Here is a 21387-nt window from a genome sequence, read left to right as displayed (position 1 = left end):
GTGTATCACAGCATGAATACTGCATCATACATCAGGTAGGGATTGTTGCTGGGAGAAGACGGAGCTGACAGCTTGGAGACTTTAGCTCCTCCATCACAGAGATATGATGTGCTGCTGCTCCGGCTCTCTGTTTGTGCAGCTGATTCCTCTCGAACGGAAACAGGCAGCTCCACTTGCAGAAAAGGGACAAATGAACATCGCATAAATGAAAAGGAACGCTTCTTTAGTTTGCACACATAAAAATGCAAGCTCACACACACACACAACTAATCCTGCATCACACACACACGTTCACACACTAGCTGTGCTTTAAGGCTATTTCAAATCAGCATAAAAAGTGAAGTGCTGAGTTTTTGAAAGTTGCAAAGAAGAACGCGAGCAGGGAGGAGAAGTGGGTCCAGGAGTTAGACCGGCCTCGGTGAAGCCAGGTTTTATTGGTCTTAAGGTACTTTAGCCACAGAGGGGTCGTCCTCGATAAATTTATTGTGGCACTGTGTCAACATTTTACAGCTTTTTTTCATGCAATAGGACGGGAACCCTCGCAGCCACATGCACTTGGCACTGCACACTGACTGAGTAAAGATTTAAGACTGGTGGAAGGGAGACTGAAAGCTTTACATTCGTTGTGAACACCAGTGTATTTCACCAGTGGCATGTGTGTTTTAGTGTGACGAGTATGTGTTTGCACTGTGTCTTCTGAAACAACTCATATGATCTGTCATCTCTGTGGTTAAGATTCTGGTTAGCCAGATTTCAACATAGTAAATAGGAACTTGGTTTGGTGAGCTGACATGGAACAAAACCCTAACATCACATATTAGACTGTATATAAGAAGTCGATGTAGTCATGTGACGTGACACGCGGCTGCGTGGCGTGGCGGCTGCATGATTCACGCGTCGGGTGTTCAGACCAGCTGTGTTTCAGCTGCGTCTCTGCTGCTGCAGCCCTTTCTTTCTACATAGAGTTCGTCTTTCATAATGGCCATTTCATTTCATTATAAATATCATTTATATTTATTTTAGACAGAGAAAGGTTAAGAAATGTGGTAATTTGTAAATAATAGTAATAATCCAAAATTAAAACTCTGTACTATATTCAATCATGGAGCTCTCCAAGTCACTGCATGTTCTACAACACTGTCTGGCACATATTTCAGAATAAAAGCCTTGTGTTAACAAACGAAGGAATTCTGTCCACAGAAAAACATTTTTGATGGCTTTTATTTTGAAATGACAGCAGGAAGTGTTGATTTAAAAATAAGTCTTTACTTTTTTTTCATGTCCGTAACATTTTCTAGAGATAGAGATTGAAACTGTAGTAATGTTGCTGGTATGATGTTAATATACTGTCAATAGATCACCTTCACTGTCTGTTGTTGCTGTGAACCGCACGGCACGCGTCAAAAATAGGTGAGACCTCTATTCTCTAGAAGAGACGCAGCTGAAACGCGTCTCACGCATGTCTCACGCATGTCTCACGCACGTCTCACTCACGTCTCACGCGGGGCTGCTCTAATCTGTTTACACGGACGCCGAAATAAAAAACAACAGGTAACGCAGCCGCCACGCGCTCCTGACGTTCCCAGTGTGTCTCGGGTTTAAGCTTTTGAAGTTCAGAATTTCAGGCGTCGGCATTTTGTTTTTTTGGAACCAGAAGTGACATGAGAGGGTGGAGCTAAGTACAACCAAACGCTGAATAAGACACACTGTGAAAGGGGTTAAGGTTGTGAGACAAAAACACGGACAACACCCAGACCGGACAACGCTGTGGTAGCGACCTGTCAATCACAAGGTAGCCACGTCCTAAAGCATAGAGAGACGAAGTCCCGCCCCTTCCGGTGGGACCTTATTTCGGAAAAAATATGAACGGTAGTCAACGGAGAGAGACACATATTTGCAGTTTGTTGTAAAACTGTCGAAGTATCAGACTGTGAAAATACGTAATTAGAAAGACGACACACCCCAACAGGACAGGAACAGCGGTCTCCTGGGGAAAGTCTGGTGTTTTGACAAATCTACAAACCCCTCACCCGCCTGTAGTGGACTTTCTCGCTTGTTATACTCATTATTATACCACGTAACTTTCATTAATAGTCGCTCGATATACTACGTCACCTGCTCTGCGCGTCGCTCGTTGAACTACGTCATTCGCTGCGGCCTTCTGCAGACTATTTGTGATACGTCAAAGACAAACGAAATCCGCGACAAAATAAGTTTCCCTCCAAATGTAACTGAGAATGCAATGTTTAGGAGACAGGGCTGGTTTTGGTGTGTACCAGTCCCTTTCGGTCCAGCACCTTCTGCTCTCTCTTCATATTTCCTCTGTTTCTAAAGTCAGTTTACAAATTGAAGAGGCACAAATCCAAAAGAAAAAAGGCTTTGTACTTAAGACAGGACAGTCATTACTCTGATGGCTGCAAGAGGTCAAAAGAGAGTGAACACGGGGCGTTCTAAGTGTCTGAGCAAACGGCCAACGCTGTTGTTTTTCTGTCGAGGCTTTAGATTTAAGAATCCATTGCCAGAGTTCATTTGTCTTTTTTATTGTTTTTATATTTTGTTCTCGCTACTGGACTTCAGGAATCCCAGAATCCATTTATTTTCTCAGTTTTCATATAGGTAACTGCCTATGTATATATACCTCTTATGTTCTTCTTTCAGCCTTCTTATGACCCATTAAAATGAGGCAATGTCAACTTTGTCACACATCTCATGTGTCTTTCATGTCAAATGTGAGTTGTCAACAGTTCTGCCAAAGAGTGATAGTGATTGTTATATTTCAATATCTTTTAAAGCAGTGGTTCTACTTGGTTAGGTTTAGTAAAAAAAAACGTAATTGTCTATGCTTAAAATGATAACGGAAGAGAACATTAACTTTTACGGCCGGGAAAGACTGGGAACGTCAGCAGCGCGTGGCGGCTACCTCGCTGAACTGCTGCGTCTCTGTGAGAGACGCAGCAGTTCAGCGTTTCCGATATCCAATCCAGATATTTGAGTCAGTATCGGCCCGATATCCGAGCCGGTATCGGTGCATCCCTACCATTGTTTTAGAGGCCTGAAGAGGTAAAACTAGACAATATTAGACAAGACAAAAAAAAACAAAAAGAACAAATACAAAGACGCCAAAATAATAAGAATAATATATTTTTGTGTAGCAGAACTGTATTTTTTTAATCTTTCATTTCCTGTTAATCATTTCGCGACCCCTCAGATTTCTCTTCTGACCCCTAAAGTGGGTCTCGACCTTCAGGTTGGGAACCTATATAACCTGTAGGATTGTTATTTGTCATCGTGTGGTTCCACCGTTATCAAAGAAAGCAAGGAAAAGACGAAGGACGGGGTCACTGCTGCAAGCTGAACTTTGTAACGAGCTAAAAGCCATCAGGATTAACAGTTTCTATGAGAGCACTTCTTTTTGCCATCCAGCATATTTTTTGGAAAGAGTGAGAGAGAAAAGTGTAAACGCCTGCAAATACAGGACCAGATTTTAATAAGAGAGCCAAAGACACATGCTCTTGTAATCCTGAAGGAGAGTTGATAAATCATTAAACGGGTCCCTAATCCTTTCATCCTGAGGATTGGAGCATAAGCAGCTACTGTACAAGGAGGATTACATCAGCAACGGGTACAAAAAGATTAATAGATATCAAATTAAATAATCGCTGCCTTAATTCCAGCTATTGTCTCTGCATGCTGAAGCAGTCCTCGGTGCCCTTGAATCTCTTGATCTGCTGCAGCAGGAGGGATGAGAGCGGCGGTATGAGCGGCGGTGTGAACGGCGGTGTGAGCATCATGACAGCGAACAGCGGTGGGAGCGACTGTAAGTGCACACCTGACATCTTCCTCCGGCGTCTGATCTCTGAGTAAAACTGTCGACACGGCTCATCACGGCTCCCCGGGGCGACGGGGATTGAACATTAAATTGAACAGAAAAAAAGTATTAATTAATATTTCTCCTCTTGCACTCTGGACACGCTGATCCATTTAGAATGTTCTTTTTCATAAAATCATTAGACTTTTTTCACTAAGACACTAATTTGCTGAATAAATAATTGCATGTTACTGAATACATTATCAGGCTATTAAAAGATAACGCTCTCTGCATCCAAACTGTTGCATTATTCTTTTTCCCGTCGCACTATTTGCAAAACCTCTTCTCTGTGTCAAGTCAGTCAAATCACAGGTATCGAGGATAAACATCCATAAATGTATTTACCAGAGCTGTCAAAGTTAACGCGATAATAACACGTTAACGCAAATTTGTTTTAACGCAACGTTCGATTTTTAGGTGGTAGCGGCTCAGTTTTAAAGCTAGAGTGAAAGAGGTTAAATAATGCTCCAAACTGGAAAACTGGCATGGCCATTTGCAAAAAGGGGTCCCCTGACCTCTGACCTCCAGATGTGTGAATAAAAATGGGTTCTATTGATTTCCAGTAATAAATATATACATACATTTGCATAAAGCAAGCATAGTTGAGTACTAAATACTTACTCTTTTGACTTTATTTTTATCTGGACCTCCTCCAGTTTTATACACAAGAAGCAGGATTTACAGAAAAATCATGCAATATTGCCCAAAAGCAATTCTGACCTGGACCACTGACAGTTACTCAGCTTTTATTTAGACTTTTTACATTTCTTTGGAGGTGTAGTACAACTACAGTTCATTCTTTATCATTTGTTTAATTTAGGTTCAAATATTGTGTTATTCTTTGGGCTTTTTATCAATTTAAAACATTACTAATCTGTGATTAATTTGCGATTAATCACGATTAAACCCATTTTCAGTCACATATTTTGAGGTCAGAGGTCAAGGGACCCCTTTAACCTCCTTCACGACAAGAATGTATGACATGGTTAGTACCAATGGATTCTTTAGGTTTTCTAGTTTCATATGATGCCAGTATCTTCACTCCAGCTTTAAAAACTGAGCTCGGTAAAACCTCCGGAAGATCAATTGCGTTAAAGCGTTAAAGAAATTAGTGGCGTTAAAATGAATTTGCGTTGTCGCGTTAACTTTGAAAGCCCTAGTTATTTTGTATATTTTCTGAGCAGCTAAACCTGCACATACACTGTACGTGGAGTATAAATGGCAGTCTAGACGGTTTAAACTTCTGCTGTAATCTGAATACAGATATTTTGAATATACAGAGTTTTCCGTTACACCCCTACAGTGCATGTTATTTTGCATTACTGACACATAAAAAATGTATTATTCTATAAAAGAAGAGAGCAACAACATTAATTGGAGTTATGGGATTACAGAATGAATGTTTTTGTTGTAGGATGTGATCACAAATCTCATTCCAGCAGTAGTTAATATCCGGTTTGCTGAGGTTTCGGTGGGTGACAGAGAGGTGAGGGGGGTAAAGGTCGAAGCAGGTTGATGGGTGAAGAGGTCGCAGACGGTCAAGCTGCTCGGGGGTCAACGGCCAGAGAGGCGACGCAAACGGCAGTCAGGATCCAGGCGAGAAAAAAAAGATTGAGCTGGACCCCAGAATGAAAAAAAGGGGACAACTGAGGGAGGAATCTGACAAAAGATAAAATGGCCTCAGGCTGAGATGAAAAATAACAAAAGGTTTCCTACGCGTGCAAGAGAGGGAACATCCACAAAAGATGTGTTCAGTTTAGGGTGCTTCCGTAAAAATTTAGAAGCAAAGACATGAACGCTACCCTGCACACGATTACTGGTTTATTTAAGATATGGAGATAAACAGGAAAACAGAGCGCTCACTAAACAGCCAGGAAACACGGGAAGAGGAAAGACCTCTAATCAAATTAGCAGCCCTCCTCCTCCTCCTCCTCCTCCTCCTCGTCTCTCTCTAGCGGGAGGGAAACCGTTCAATTAGCTCCGGCTGTGCATATCACACAACAAAAGAGCTGTCCCAGGCCATTAACGTTAGCCAACCAGGCAGGCGTCTAGTTAACACTGAAGAATTAGCTTCCGGCGTTCAAACTACTCAGCCACCGGGAGCGCGAGGCCGTTAGTGTGTGAGTGTGTTTGTGTGTGTGTGTGTGTGTGTGTGTGGAGCAAGCATCACACAATAGAGTGGAGGGTTATTTGTCTCGGCCCCTCCGGGAGAATCTAATAAAGTTGTTTACAAGCAGATGTTGAATAAAGACACACAATGCGCTCCTCTTTACCCTCCTCACCCCCTCAGGAAAACCCATTCACTTCCTCTCCTCAATGAGAAAAGGCAACACACTGGCCTATAGAATTTACCATCTAGGGTGGATAATTGATTTCTCTTGCTGGATCGAGGAAGGATACCAGCGTGAGGTAAAGACTCAGGGAGGCAGCGAGATATTCTCTCTGTTTCTGAATGCTGATTGTTGACTTTTAAGTTCAAGCTTCTCCAGTATACGTTCAAGGTCTCACTTTTATCTGCATGTGTTTGCTTGCAATGAACAGACAATAAATAAAATGATTTTCCTCTAAAGAGCGTAACAACACTTATTTCACCCTTGTTATACTGTATATGAAAAGCAGCTCACTCTGGGCACTTCACTTATGGATCTGGACATTTCTGTGAAAGTTAATCACATTAAACTATTAACAGCCAACGTGCACACATACACTAATTGTTGACTGGCTAGAGGCTAAATTAAAGGACAGAACATCTTATCTGTCCTTTTAATATACATGTATAATATAATATTCACTGTGAGACACTAAACACTAGTGTTTCTAGTGGAGACTGAAAATAACACATTTAAAGGGACTGTTTGTAATTTCTTACGCGTATAAATCATTGCTGGTTGGTGTCCCATGCGCGCTCGCGTGTGGCTACGCTGTTCAGACTCAGACTCCAACACAAAGACCTGGCTCTGGAGCGAGAAACGTTATCGTCTCCGACCAAAACTCTGGTGTCTCCCCTGTTCCCTTCGACCGCAGTCGGGAGGCTGAGGCAGGAAAACACAGTATCAGCAGTGATTCATGGAGAGACCTTGGTCTGGTCAGCTAACATTACTGCCAAGCAGCTGAAATATAGAGTGATATTGTGCTTTTAGCTGACGTGTGTCTCCTCACTGTTTTGACCGATGCTCGTTCATGTCTATGTAGAGCGAGCACAAGCGCGAGCAACAGGACGCTGACTTTCGTTGACTTAACGGCCACAGGTGTCGCTGTTAACAAGACATTTCTGATTCTTACATAGAGTCCCTTTAAGTAAGAGTCAAATATTGCATGCCGTAAACATCGATCAACATTCACTACAGCTGTGTTTTGGAGAAACTAAGAACTTTTTTTTGGATTTGTAGAATTGAGATGAAATGAAAAATGCCTTTTTAAAACTTTTAGATCACATCCCCGGTCATATTGAACACCTATTTAACAATATATGCAAAATTAGGACTGTCAAAGTCTAATCAATGTCTAATTTTCACACATTAACGCAATTGATCTTTCGGAGGTTGTAGCCACAAATTGTACCACGAATACATGGCTCCTACCGCCACCGATATCTGATCAGTTTATCCTTGAGTCCAAGTGGACATTTGCACCAAATTTGAAGAAATTCCCTCGGGGCGTTCCTGAGATATCACGTTCACAATAACCAAATAAAATAATCAAAACCATAATTCTTCCAGTCACGGCTGTCGTTTGTCGTAGAGGCATAAAAAAAATACAACTACTGGATCAGCAAAACTCAATAAAAACAGCTTAAATGAACCGTTTTACTAGTCGGGGGGACAGTTGGTGTGTTCATGACTTTTTGAGCTTTATCAGATGTGAAGAGATAAATAGATATGTGAGAGAACGAGAAGCCTCTCTAACAATCAAGACGAGCAGCTGAAGGCCGGGTTTACAGTTAAATAAAGAATCCTGTATGTGTCGTATCAGCTCTGACTGAACATCTGTCGTCTCATCTGCTCCGTCTAATTGTCTGATGTTCTGTTTGATGTCAGACTTGTGTTTTTCTCTGGCTGGAAAGACATAAAACGAGCTTCAAAACTGCAGAGAAATATTGGTGTTTTATCTCACTGACCAGCTTCTTCAACAGCAGATCATCACTTCCCACGCACCGGGGAATAAAGCTCATCTGTTTATGAGGCGAATGTGACAAATATCACAAAGATAGACGCTCTCTCGCACTTCAAATAAAAGGCGTCAGAGGAGGAACGAGCCATCGGCTGATTTGCCCGATGAAGCCCTCGGTGACCCGAGAAGACAGTTTGCTCAAACAACATATCTTCAGAATAAAAGTTTCAGTTATCTGACAACATCTAACTCCATATTAGCAGATGTTTTGTGCTTGCAGCTTTTCCTTTTTCTATCTTTTTCTCTTCTGTTTGCGTTGATTTCAAAGCTCTGTGTGGTGAAACTTTCAGTAGAAATGGATCCACTTTGTAACAGAGCCGGACTGATCTAACTCTGACAGCTCTAACAGCAGATATATGGATAACTGCAAGTGGAAAGATAACGACTGAGATTGAATCACTGTTCCACAAGATACACTAACAAGCCGGGAAACTTTGTGTGTATCAAGTGGAAAAAAGTTTGAAAATAACAATGCAGATGACAGGAAAATGATTTTGTTTGTTGCAGAGACGTTATGTATTGTGGAGATAGTGCCGTCTGACAGGAAACAACAATGGTGGCTGTGTTTTTATTGCCATTTGATCAAACACAGTGTGCATTTACTGCATTATAAGAGCACCCTGACCTTCACATATATAGAAGAAAGCAATGTGTGTTAAATCCTCATGGATAAAGTCAAATTGCTGCTCAGTCAGGATGTGAACTGAGTCGTTCATTTGGTCTTTATGTCGTTGTTATATCAGCTCAGATCTTTGTTTCTGTCGGTTACACAGCACTATGAAAACCTCTGTTCCTTCCAGCAGCGCAGATTTAACAAGACTATTATTTGAAACAAAGTGGTCATAAGATACATTTTGTTATATGCTGCTGATTAAATTTGGATTATTACTTTGTCCAGGCAGACGTCTGTAAGAAGAGTATCTGCAGTTTTTTGGGTTTACAACTTATTACACCATGGAGAATTTTCAATTCTGATTGGCTGGCAGGAGTGCGTTATTTCCTTGTAACATCCGGTATAACTGGACACCTCTGACACAGGTGACGTTATAAAAGAATGAACCAGTATTAAAAACTGCACTTATCAATATTTTTCTATAAACAATGGATCAAATGACGGTGATGAATAGGGCTGTACCAAATAGTTCAAAGCTTCATTCATAACTTTTACATTAGCATTCGAAATCAGCATTAGAAATATGCACAGCTTTTATATGTGTGTGTGTATATATCTATATATAGATATATACACACACACATATAAAAGCTGCGCATATTATATATATATATATATATATATATGACGACAGATGTTTGAAGCGTCATTCAAAAACAATCAATAGAAGCTTTAAATGTAAACAAATATATATATATATATATATATATATATATATATATATATCTATTCGGTACAGCCCTAACTGTATGTAATGTGAAAGGAGGAGCTCGTAGTGATGAACCCACAGAGATCTCTCTCATCAACTTTTAGCCAGTTTTAGCTCATTGTTTTGGTTTGCACGACAACAACTCTGCTCCAATCAATCTCATTTCCAGGGAAAAAGCTCTGATAAACAAAGTGTTCACTACCTACCAGCACCAAACAGCAGACAGACACTGCTGCAGAGCATTTACCACGAGTCTATCTCCTATCTGACCGTGTTTTTAGTTTGTTCTGTTGCCCTTAAATGACCATGAAGAAATTAAAAAACCTATTAATGCAGATTTAAATGCAGGAAGCAACGGCAACAGTTCTGAAGCTTCAGCACGTTTAACAGTTTAGCTAAAGAGCTGCCGTTCAGAAACGTTCTTCCTCACACTGCAGTTGATTTGGTCCAGATTCTTGCAAATATCATTAATAACTGGAAACATAATCTTATCAATACTACGAGGCCGATGATACACAGCTTTTCTCTATTCTTGTTTGAGTATCTTGTTCACAATTAGAGAGCAGATAATGAGAGAAACTTCTCTGCATGTGTGCGATGAAACCGGATGTTGATGTTGTAGTTTAAAAACTCTGTAATCAGCACCCTGTTGTACTCGCTTCATGTTGTCGAGCAATACAGGAAGCAGAAGTGTCAAAAATGGATTCCATGGAGGCAAGGGACCTTCTCTGTGAACCACTATAATTATAGAGGTTTCACATTCACCAGGTAACACAACATCATTTTATAGTCTTTTTAATATTATAAAAATATCTGTTTAGATGAAAAGGAGAGTATGGGACTTACGAACACAAAGGTTTCCACTTTCAAAGAAGCCGGGGCAGCACTGAGAGCGTCGCCTGTACATCGTCCTCACTCCTCTTCTGTACGCCGTCTTGTAGCTGATCCTGTGCACGTCACACACACACACACACACACACACACACACACATACACACACACAGAATTTTAGTTTAAAACATTCAAAAAACATTGTCAACAGACTGTACAGAGGTCACAGTGTTGACGTGTGTTGATGTCAAAGACGTCTATGTATTGTGCTGCAGAGGTATCTGCTGGAATGAGCATGCTAACCAGCCAGCCCCGGCCCGTCCTCTCCTGTAATACCACTTGTTCCTCTAGAGGCGATAGAGAGTCACTGTAGCGTCCAGTCTGTCCTCGGTCCAACATGAGAGGACCAAGAAGTCGAGCTGCCCAGAGGGCTGTTCAATCACGTTGTCGGTACAGAGCATGGATGTATAATAAGACCTGGATACAGCGCCGCCGCTCAGCTTCGCTTCCAATTTTTTTTCCAGTGACAACTCACGGTATTGCAGCGAAAAATCCCCCGTAGACCACCATTGTAAAAGAGACGTCTGTAAAACTGTTGAAAGGACACCTTGAACTGCAAACCCGGTCAGTTATGACTCCTTTTATTATGATTTTTTTTTGGAGCCATAGAGATTTTATATTTGTAAAACTTTCCTCGAGCCGAGAAAAGCGATTTAAAAATGTGTGACGTCATCACAATGGAAAGTACTACTGCGCATACCTGGGAAGTAAACAAGGAAACTAGAAAACGTTTTGGGCGTATGCGCCAGGCGAGCAATTCTCACTGGAATGAATAGGCGCCATGTTGGGGTCCGGTATCCGGTTCTTATAATATACCCATGGTACAAGGTCTGGGTATGTTTTATTGGATTAAATCCAAAGTGGCAGAAACAAGAAAAAGACTTGTACATTTGTTTCGTCCTCCAGCAAATCGTGTGTATTCTTGCCCTGCTGTTAGTTAGTAGTCGGCTTTTTTATTTTCCTAACTGATGACTGTAGATGTAGACTGAATGGACCCAGTAGTAGAGGTGAAATGCTGCCCCCTATTTGTTTAGAACATGTGGCCGGATCTTACACATTGCATCTATTTAAGGGAGTTTCTCCCACTCATTCAAGGACGCTGATGTTGTCTGCCATTTCTGCTTAAGATCAATGACTCAGCTCTTAGCTGGAGGAGCTAAACTGGTGGCTATAAAGCTTAATGTGGTCATTAAAGCCGATACGCCGACGGTCGCTCATCAAAATGACCACATCAGATGGAGCTGGACTGCCGGTGTTGGGTAGTACACACTAGTGACTGACTGCCTCTGAGCTTCAGCGACAGAAGTACATACAGCACAAGATGTACAGCGTTTGACATACTGCATAGAAGATGTGAACAGACTGGGTAATTCCTCTCAAAAGAAGAAGGAAACAGGGAAACGTGATCACATGAATTGAAACTCTTTCTCTTATTGTTTCTAAATTTAGCACGATGATGTTTTTGCATGATTCTTGTAATTTTTGGGATTGTACCCGCATGGTTGAATGCACTTATTGTAGGCTGCTTTGGATAAAAGCATCAGATGAATAAATGTAATAAAGTAAAGTGCAAAGCACCAGAAAATAGTCTGTCCCAGTCCGGAGTTGGTATGAGGAACTGTGAAAGCTCTCTTATGCCTACCGTACCCTAGAATACTTTGAAAAGACTTTTAGAAGACTGAAGTCGGACACCCTCTCACATCTAAAGACAACGGGTCAGTTTTTAGTCACAGACTATAACATTTAGCAAAGACTGGGGATCTTGCAGGGTCACTATTTACAAGACTACAACTAGATTCCTTTAGAGATTGGTTGTTGTTGGCAATGTTCACGTCATTGAACTTAATGATAATATTAAACATGTTTGATTTTATTGGAACGTCAAGACGAGAAAAACGTTTTATGACCACCTTACACTAAACGATGGAGATCACGGGAGCGCACCGCAACTCTAGCAAAACTCTCGTGATTTTATTCCGACGTTGGAAATATGTCTTCGACAGTGAAATCGCTTGAACAGTCGTTTGGTGTAAGGTCGGCATTACTCTGTGATCTGGTGTCATTGTTCACTCTGAACTAAACAAAAAGCTTCCATACACTAGAAGACTTTTAAAAGACTGAAGTCTGACACCCTCTCACATCTAAAGACAACGTGTGTTAAGACACAGAGACTGTAAGATTCTGGCGAGCTTGCAGGGTCACTATTTAAGACTACAACTAGATTCCTTTAGAGATTATTTCCCATCATGCTCTCGGTGGAAATTTACAAGAAGAAAAACAGTTGAACAACGGAGCTGAAACAGAAGCATCTTCTGGCCACAGCTTTGGCCTCGTGTGTGCAATAGTTTGCTCTGAAACACGTGGACACAACCCTGGATGAGAGAACAGGGACAGCAAAGGTCTGTCCGTCCTACAAAAGGAACCGGAGGTGAGTTATGACAACTAGCTCAGTAATTCATAGTATTGTCTTGACTTGTCCCCGGAGTCCCCTCCATGTTTACTGTCTAATCTGTTTGCTGCTTCCTGTTTGGTTCTGGAGAGAGCCCACCTATTGGTTGCTGACCAGTATTCACGTCATTGAACTTTTGCATGAGCCAAGACTACAAACTTACAATCATATTAAACATGTTCAATTTTATCGGAACGTCAAGACGAGACAACAAGACGGCTCAGACTGAGTTTTATGACCACCTTACACAAGCGATCGAGATCACGGGAGCACGTCACTCCAGCAAAACTCAAACTCGACATTGGAAAACTGGAAATCGCTTGAAAAGTTATTTGGTGTAAGGCCGGCATAAAGTTGTAAAATATCTCGGTCTAAATTAAAACACAGAGATGACCGAAGGCTCACCCCGGGCTATTTTCCAAATCTTCTGACATTTTATGGACTTATTTTATGAATTGGTTAATGAGAAAATAATCAAGGGATTAAATGACAGTGAAAATACTCATTAGCTGCTGCACTAGTCCACACTGCTGCTCCGTACTGTACCTGTGTCTGGTGCATTTGAACCAGTTGAGGATGTCGGTGCAGCGGGTGTAGTAGACCTGATCAAATGGATGAGCGTAAGACTCCTGCACAGTCACTGCATAGCTGGAGGGAGAGAAAAATACAACCACAGGTTAACAGGGAACACATGCACAGTTCAATTACTGATCTTGAATAAATACTTTTCATTAATAAAATTAACAAGCAGCCTGCCGCACATCATATTCAAAGATTTTTCCAATTATCCTCAAGGCTTTGGTGAAATCTGAAAACTTAAAATGGCATTGTAAAACAAAAAACAAAAACCTTAAAACTAGTGGTGTAGTGGAGCAGGACACGATATTTCTAAAAGCTGAACATCATAGAGGTCAATAACGTTTCCTTTTAAAACTGATCATCAGGAAGTGAATTATTGATCCCAGGTTGGAGAGCGAGGACGCAACGTGTCCTTGTGGTGCAATTCTTTAAATGTAAAAAAAAATGTTTAAAGGTCATCGATTCTTTCGGAGCACTTTAAAAGCTTTATTTTATTTTCCTAAAAAAAACAGAAACTTTCAGGATCTTCAGAATCCTGCCAGAACTTAACTGTTGATTTCTATAATTCTCTGTTCTTGTTTGATTTGATTTTGTTTTCCTCAGAGGTAATATCCATTTCCACAATTCCCACTGAGAGATTATCGATCACGGCACATGCACTACGTGTTACTCTCATCAGAAATGACATTGTGCTTTTACTCAGCGTAGCACTGAGTGGCGAGACCACTCAAGCAGTCACATTACCATCGCTGTGGATTTACGGCCTCGGTATGTCCCCAGGAGTAAACCTTTTCCCTTTTGCTTCTGATTATTGGCTAACCCTCAGTCTTGATTTGTGGCGGGGGAGTCCATTAGTTCACTGCAGCGTTTTGAGAGCCGTTATATCACTTTGAATATTGGTGAGGAGACTGTGAATTGGGGGAAACTGACCTCTCCCAGTGGCTGCACACGTTGGGGTCATCCGGGTTGAGGGACGACGCCAGAGAGATCAAGCCGAACAGGTTGAGCCACAGCAGGGCTTGGGGGGAAACCCCACCGGCCCCCATTGTCCTCCTCCCTCCGTCCTTGGGGAAGCAGACAGAAGACAAAGATTTCACCTTTAAAAGCACATGGTGATGTGTGCATGAATCAGAAAAGAGATGCAAGGACGACTATTACCCTAAAATAAATGTTATAAATCACGATGCCATTTATGTACAATCTCCAAAAATAAAAAGGAAAAGAAAAACACGGACAGACTCTCAAAAACTCCCAAGATGTTGGACATGTGATCCTAGATGGGGACCCCCTGTCACATTTCAGATTTCTATGAGTTGTTATCAGTTCCACCAACTCCACTCACTCAAATAGCGAAGCTTGGTCAGTGGCCCTCTGCATCTGATACCGACACACCGAGGTTTGGGTCAAACAAACACAGGACCTTCACTCAGGGGAACGGCGTTCATGTCCCGCGTGAAACCAAAAGTTGAGTTATTTTTACTGACGATGTTACGTGACGCTACGTCACTGAGTCACGTTCGTAGCTTAGCTCAAGTTACGTGACAGACGTACCTATTTTAACCCAAACCATGATCTTTTTTCTAACCCTAACCACGTAGTTTTGTTGCCTAAACCTAACCGCGACCATTTCACAATGGCGACTGTCATAGTATAGAGCGCTAAAGTCCACTTAGGGAGGAGGTCAGGGTGGACGGTTGGGACAAACAGGACTTTCACTCAGGAGACCGCTGTTCGTGTCCCGTGTGAAACCAAGTCAACATGACTTATTGACCTTACTTTTGTTATGTAACTTATGTACTTAACCTCTTAAAAGCCACCTGCCCGTCAGCGGGTTAGGGGTAAATGATGACCAACAATATTTTGAATCATGGTAGGGTTAGGGTTAATTAAAAATAGGCGGGTTTTAAGAAGTTAATGCCGTGTACGTAAGTTACGTAACAAACATACTTATTTTAACCCAAACCACACTCTTTTCCTAAATCTAACCACGTAGTTTTGTTACCTGAACCTAACCAAGTAAACCTAAAAACTAAGTCAACCTACGTTGGAAGTTTATATTGAAATAACACAATGCATATAACGAGAAGAGAGAAACTGACACGTCTAAAACTGATGCTAAAGGGGCACCTAGAACATCATAGTTTGAAGCGTAGGACCGTTGGCCAAGCGTCGGTATTTAATGAATTGGGAGTGAGAATGTGTTGTTTGAGGCCCAAAGAGGTCAAATTATCCAATATTTCACAACAAATACAGCAAACACTAGAGTCCAAAAATTGGAGGAGCAAGACCCCTAGGTTGGGAACCACTGGACTAAACTAGCGGTATATTAAGTAGTTAAAACTAGCTCCACTTCAACAGTAAAATCTTATTTACACATTGATGCTTTAGTATTAACGATCTAATAATGTCACACATACTAATATACCAGTCACAGGAGACATTTTACTGCAAAAGGAGTACTTTTGATACTCTTTAAGTACAGGATCTGAGTACTTCTTTCACCCCATTTGGCTGCTGCTCGCTGTGTGAAGCCGTTATATGAAGCAGTAGGTGTGATGTTGAATCTCTGTCAGCTAAGAATCAAACAGCAGCAGGTGGTGGAGACGCTGTGGGAAACTTTAATTCAATCTTTCTACAGCCTTTAAGTGTTTACAGAGACAATAGAGTACTTTATATTTGGAGCCCATTAAATATGTGTTTATTAGTAAGGTCGGGTTTTAGAGCCAAATATATAAATACAGTATATATACAGTATATATATATAACGTGAGATCCCGCCTTCCTTGTTTTAACTGGTCTATCAGGTTGAGAATCAAAACCCAAATCTTATATATCGCTCAACACCTCAGTTCATTGTTCATTACTGAAGCATGAACACCATGTTCTTATTTCTCTATATTTAACTTAATTACATCTCATTTCATCACACAACCGCTATCCAATGAGACCTGAACTACTCGTACGCCACATAAAACTGGTTCTTTTGAGGAATGCTTCCTCTTTAAGCATCAACTCAGGGATGGACTTCACAAAGGACACAAAGAACAAAGTGATGTCTTTGATAACAAGGTGTGTTTTCTTTTTAATTTAAATTTATGACATCTCATTTATTTTTCTTAGAAACTTGAATAAGAGGGAATGTCCACCTCTCTCTTTGCAATGTCTTTCTTAACAAAAAGAATTAGCATGACTGTTCAACATATACGGTTAGTTAGGCCGGTGATTCTCAAAGTGGGGTCTGTGGCACTCTGCCAGATTCATTCATTTAAATTATCATGATATAATTTTTTCTACAAAAGGCTTCATAGTTCAACAAATATTTTACATTTTAAATGTACAGTACAATCAGCCCAGTCGCCAGGAAGAAATGTTGGCATTGGACGTTTCTGCAAAACAACATTGTTTTACGCAACGTTGTTTTACGCAACGTTGTTTTACGCAACGTTGTTTTACGCAACGTTGTTTTACGCAACGTTGTTTTACGCAACGTTGTTGCGCAATGTTGTTACGCTTGTTATGTAACGTTACTTAAGAAAGGCTAAGGGTTAAAGTTGTTTATTTTCAATAGTTATGTTGTTACGTTGTCATGTTACGTTGTCATGTTACATTGTCATGTTACATTGTCATGTTACATTGTTACATTATGTTGCGTCGCGTTGTTGCGTCGCGTTGTTGCGTCACGTTGTTGCGTCACGTTGTTGCGTTGTTATGTTGTTATGTTACATTATTACGTTACCTTTTGTTATGTTATGTTATGTTATCTTATGTTACATTGTTACGTTGCGTCACGTTGTTGCGTCACGTTGTTGCGTCACGTTGCGTCACGTTGTTGCGTTATTACGTTACGTTATGTTATGTTATGTTATGTTATGTTATGTTATGTTATCTTATCTTATGTTACATTGTGACGTTGCGTCTCGTTGTTGCGTCTCGTTGTTGCGTCTCGTTGTTACGTTGTGACGTTAAGTTGTGACGTTACGCTGTAACGTTACGCTGTGACGTTACGCTGTGACGTTACGCTGTGACGTTACGCTGTGACGTTACGCTGTGACGTTACGTTGTGACGTTACGTTATGTTACATTGTAACATAACGTAACTCTTGGAATCTGCACGTTTAATACATGTCTAATATCTTTTTAATACATTTCTCCTGTGCTACTAAGACTATATAGAAGTATAAAAAATAGGTTATATCAAATTATTCTAAGGGACATACATGAGGGGTCCCCAGTATTTGGTGAGGGCTCCTTGGCTGAGAAAAGATTGAGAACGTCTGAGTTAGGTAGCGGGTGTAAACCAGTATGGGGGGATAAAAATGTAATTACTGTAATTCACGAGGGTGGCACAGAGCGGACCGTTGACGATAAAAGCAAATCAATGTAATAAACTGTAATAAAATGGATACAAGCTGCCATTTTAAAACAACATCACAAGCTATGTCACTGTCAGTGGGCGATGTCATAACACAAAAAGTAACAGAGAAAGCAATGCAACCAGGGTGTAAATATGGAACAAAATATATCCTAAAATGTGAACGATCCGATTCACATGGCGATGAAACTTTTGCTTGGGGTGATCCACTGTTATTTTCTGTGGAGCAAAAAGAGGGGCGGCTGAATGCACCTCGGGAGAAAAGAACGCTGTAAACGTTGAAATCTCCGGTGCGTTATGCAAAATAAAATAGCAGGGCACGCATGCACTGCTGAGAATGCCAATCAGCAAACGCTTCTCTGCAAGCATCGACTCAATGTGGGGTTGACATAACCAATCTTGTTTCCACAGAAATCACTCACTGCTTTACATAAAGGTTAGATACAACAGTAAAGGCAGCAGCGGGGAAACATCTCTCTGTACTCAAGCTGTCAGTTTTTTCTCTCAAATGGGAAAAAAATCTTGATTTTTTAGCTCCATAGATGATATCATGTTTACGGCTCTGATGCAAGGGGAGAAGTTAAGGGAACGCAGATGGAAATGTCCGACAAAATTATAACCAAAACCTTTTTTTCCTCACATCAGTCTGAATTCCAAACAGCCCAATTGGACGAATATCTCCATTGAGGCTTCAAATGTTTGCACAATGAAATGTTTTCTGGGAGTTTTGTTGACGGCAGCCGTGGGCATGATGACAGTGACATAAGACTCGACAGCGCACCGATTCCTCCTCATGCCGCGATCGGGGCCATTTCAGAGGCGCAAACACTGACAGCTCTGGAAAATCATGGTGATGATGAATAAACCCCTGAGTGACAGAGGTGGTACGAGCCAAACACTCCCACCCACACTGTCCCGTAAAGGAATGACATGATGACGTTCATTTGTGGACAACTGCTGGAGTGTTCTCATTAGGTGTAATATGAGCGAGGGCCATGAGGAGACACTGAGGAGTCAGACAAGCTGGATGTTTTTTTGTTTTTCTTACAGGTGTCTGCTATGTGGACGACAGGCTGCAGACAGCTATAATTAAGGTGAAGCAGTGAATCAGCCTCTGCAAGATGAAGCGACGGCGAGTCAAGTTTGACGTGAACAACTGCATCGCTGACGTGTGACAAAGTGTGACGATGATAGTGATTACATAGTCAAGCGAGAGAGACAGACGCATGTGTGCTCAGTCACGTTTGGTCAGGAATAAAATCTAATGTATTATATTAATTTATGAAGACATTTTATAGATTTATTCATTTCAAATTACAAATGGTGTGTTTTTAAAATCCCCAAACAAATTCCAAAATAATAAAATGGAGAGGTCAAATGTCGGGTACTCATTGAAAAAAATGGATAAAAAGGAAGGCAATGCAGGCAATCCAAAATCTTAAAACAAGTGGCAAGAAGGAAGGAGATATTAATATTAGGGCTGTCAATCGATTAAAATAGTTAATCGCGATTAATCACAAATTAATCACACATTTTTTATCAGTTCAAAATGTACATTAAAGGGTGTTTTGTAAAAGTATTTAATCCTCTTATCAACATGGGAGTGGACAAATATGCTGCTTTATGCAAATGTATGTATATATTTCTTATTGTAAATCAATTAACAGCACAAAACAATGACAGATATTGTCCAGAAACCCTCACAGGTACTGCATTTAGCATAAAACAATATGCTCCAATCATAACATGGCAAACTGCAGCCCAACAGGCAACAACAGCTGTCAGTGTGTCAGTGTGCTGACTTGACTATGACTTGCCCCAAACTGCATGTGATTATCATAAAGTGGGCATGTCTGTAAAGGGGAGACTCGTGGGTACCCATAGAACCCATTTACATTCACACATCTGGAGGTCAGAGGTCAAGGGACCCCTTTGAAAATGGCCATGAAAGTTTTTCCAAAATGTAGAGTGAGTTTGGGCGCGTTATTTAATCTCCTTCTTGACATGTTTGGTACCGACGGATTCATCAGGATCTTCACTCTATCTTTAAATCTGAGCCCACTACAACCTAAAAATCACAAGTTGCGTTAATGCGTTAAAGAATTTAGTGCCGTTAAAGCGAATTTGCGTTATTATCACGTTAACTTTGACAGCCCTAATTAGTTTATTCATTTCATTTTGCAAACATAATGTCCAGAACTCAAGTAAGGAAAATACTATATGTTTAAACTCCCTAAATAATAAAATGGATGGAGAGATAACTGGTTGCTCTGTGTACTCAACCGTAGATCAATAACGGGTCGGGTGCTGTTGGAAAAATGGAGAAAAAACAGGCAATCCAAAATCCTAGAACAAAAGCAACAAGGAAGGAAATATTGGTATTAAAAAGCCATAATTGTAGTGGCTAAATGATTAATATAAACATAAATACATACAATTAATACAATAAAGGCTTTTTATATAAATATTTCCTTCCTCGTTGTTACTTGTTCTAAGATTTTGTGCCTGGATTGCCTTCCTGTTTAACGTAATAAAACTAATGTCCTAAGGAAGAAAGAAAAATACTTCTAAATGTTGTATACCCAAGGCTCAAAGCAAGGAGCATGTCCAGAGATAAATATTAAGATTGAATTTGAAGTAAGAGAACAATTAAAACCTGATGTAAGTCAGGAACCAAAAGTGTCACCTGGAGACACAAAATGCAGCTTTATTTTAGCTTTTATTTGCTTTTTTTTTAATCAGGCAGTCTCGTTGAGATTAAGATCTCTTTGACATCACAACACAATAAACAAGGAATTAAAAACAGTTACAAGATAATAAAACTTTAAAACCTCCAAGGGGAATGCAAGACTCTAGTTTGAGGGCAGTTCATTCCATTTAAAAGTACCTGAAACCAGTTCTGCCAACATTAGCTAGTATATGCAGTAGTAGCAGTAGTAGTAGTAGTATTAGTAGTAGCAGTAGTAGTACTAGTAGTAGTATTAGTAGTAGCAGTAGTAGTAGTAGTAGTAGTAGTAGTAGTAGTAGGAGTAGTAGGAGTAGCAGTAGTGGTAATAGTAGTAGTAGTAGGAGTAGCAGCAGCAGTAGTAGTAGTAGTATTAGTAGTAGCAGTAGTAGTAGTAGTAGTAGTATTAGTAGTAGCAGTAGTAGTAGTAGTAGTAGTAGTATTAGTAGTAGTACTAGTAGTAGCAGTAGTAGTAGTAGTAGTAGTATTAGTAGTAGCAGTAGTAGTAGTAGTAGTAGTAGTAGTATTAGTAGTAGTACTAGTAGTAGCAGTAGTAGCAGTAGTAGTAGTAGTAGTAGTATTAGTAGTAGCAGTAGTAGTAGTAGTAGTATTAGTAGTAGCAGTAGTAGTAGTAGTAGTAGTAGTATTAGTAGTAGTACTAGTAGTAGCAGTAGTAGTAGTAGTAGTAGTAGTAGTAGTAGTATTAGTAGCAGTAGTAGGAGTAGCAGTAGTATTAGTAGGAGTAGTAGTAGTAGTAGTAGTAGTAGTAGTAGTAGTAGTAGCAGTAGTAGTAGTAGGAGTAGCAGTAGTATTAGTAGTAGTACTAGTAGTAGCAGTAGTAGTAGTAGTAGCAGTAGTAGTAGTAGTAGTAGTATTAGTAGCAGTAGTAGTAGTAGGAGTAGCAGTAGTATTAGTAGGAGTAGTAGTAGTAGTAGTAGTAGTAGTAGTAGT

The 21387-nt window shown here is 40.5% G+C and overlaps 2 protein-coding genes across 4 annotated transcripts in view; both read right to left on the bottom strand.

Annotated features, from left to right (window-relative positions):
• LOC119501970 (multiple epidermal growth factor-like domains protein 11) overlaps nucleotides 1-21387 on the bottom strand; it is a 157694-nt gene that overhangs the window by 96352 nt on the left and 39955 nt on the right. For all 3 annotated transcript variants that reach the window (XR_005209982.1, XM_037792770.1, XM_037792756.1), the window contains exons 3-5: nucleotides 14270-14403; nucleotides 13307-13408; nucleotides 10267-10367 (exon numbers count right to left, since the gene is read on the bottom strand). Coding sequence is in view for 2 of the 3 variants with exons in the window: in XM_037792770.1 (XP_037648698.1) it covers nucleotides 10267-10367; nucleotides 13307-13408; nucleotides 14270-14385 (319 nt within the window). In the remaining variant the exon portion in view is untranslated. The remainder of the gene's footprint in view (nucleotides 1-10266; nucleotides 10368-13306; nucleotides 13409-14269; nucleotides 14404-21387) is intronic.
• Nucleotides 21082-21387, bottom strand: part of LOC119502191 (integumentary mucin C.1-like) — a gene marked incomplete at both ends in the record, with an annotated part of 894 nt that continues 588 nt past the window's right edge. Inside the window, one exon of the mRNA XM_037793020.1 lies at nucleotides 21082-21387. This exon is cut by the window's right edge and continues 588 nt beyond it. Coding sequence (XP_037648948.1) covers nucleotides 21082-21387 — 306 coding nt within the window.

This window comes from Sebastes umbrosus, chromosome 2, assembly GCF_015220745.1.
Source record: "Sebastes umbrosus isolate fSebUmb1 chromosome 2, fSebUmb1.pri, whole genome shotgun sequence".
NCBI classification, from domain to species: Eukaryota; Metazoa; Chordata; class Actinopteri; order Perciformes; family Sebastidae; genus Sebastes; species Sebastes umbrosus.
The sequence above is the reverse complement of the archived record's forward strand: the minus strand, read 5'-3'. Positions and strand labels throughout refer to the sequence as shown.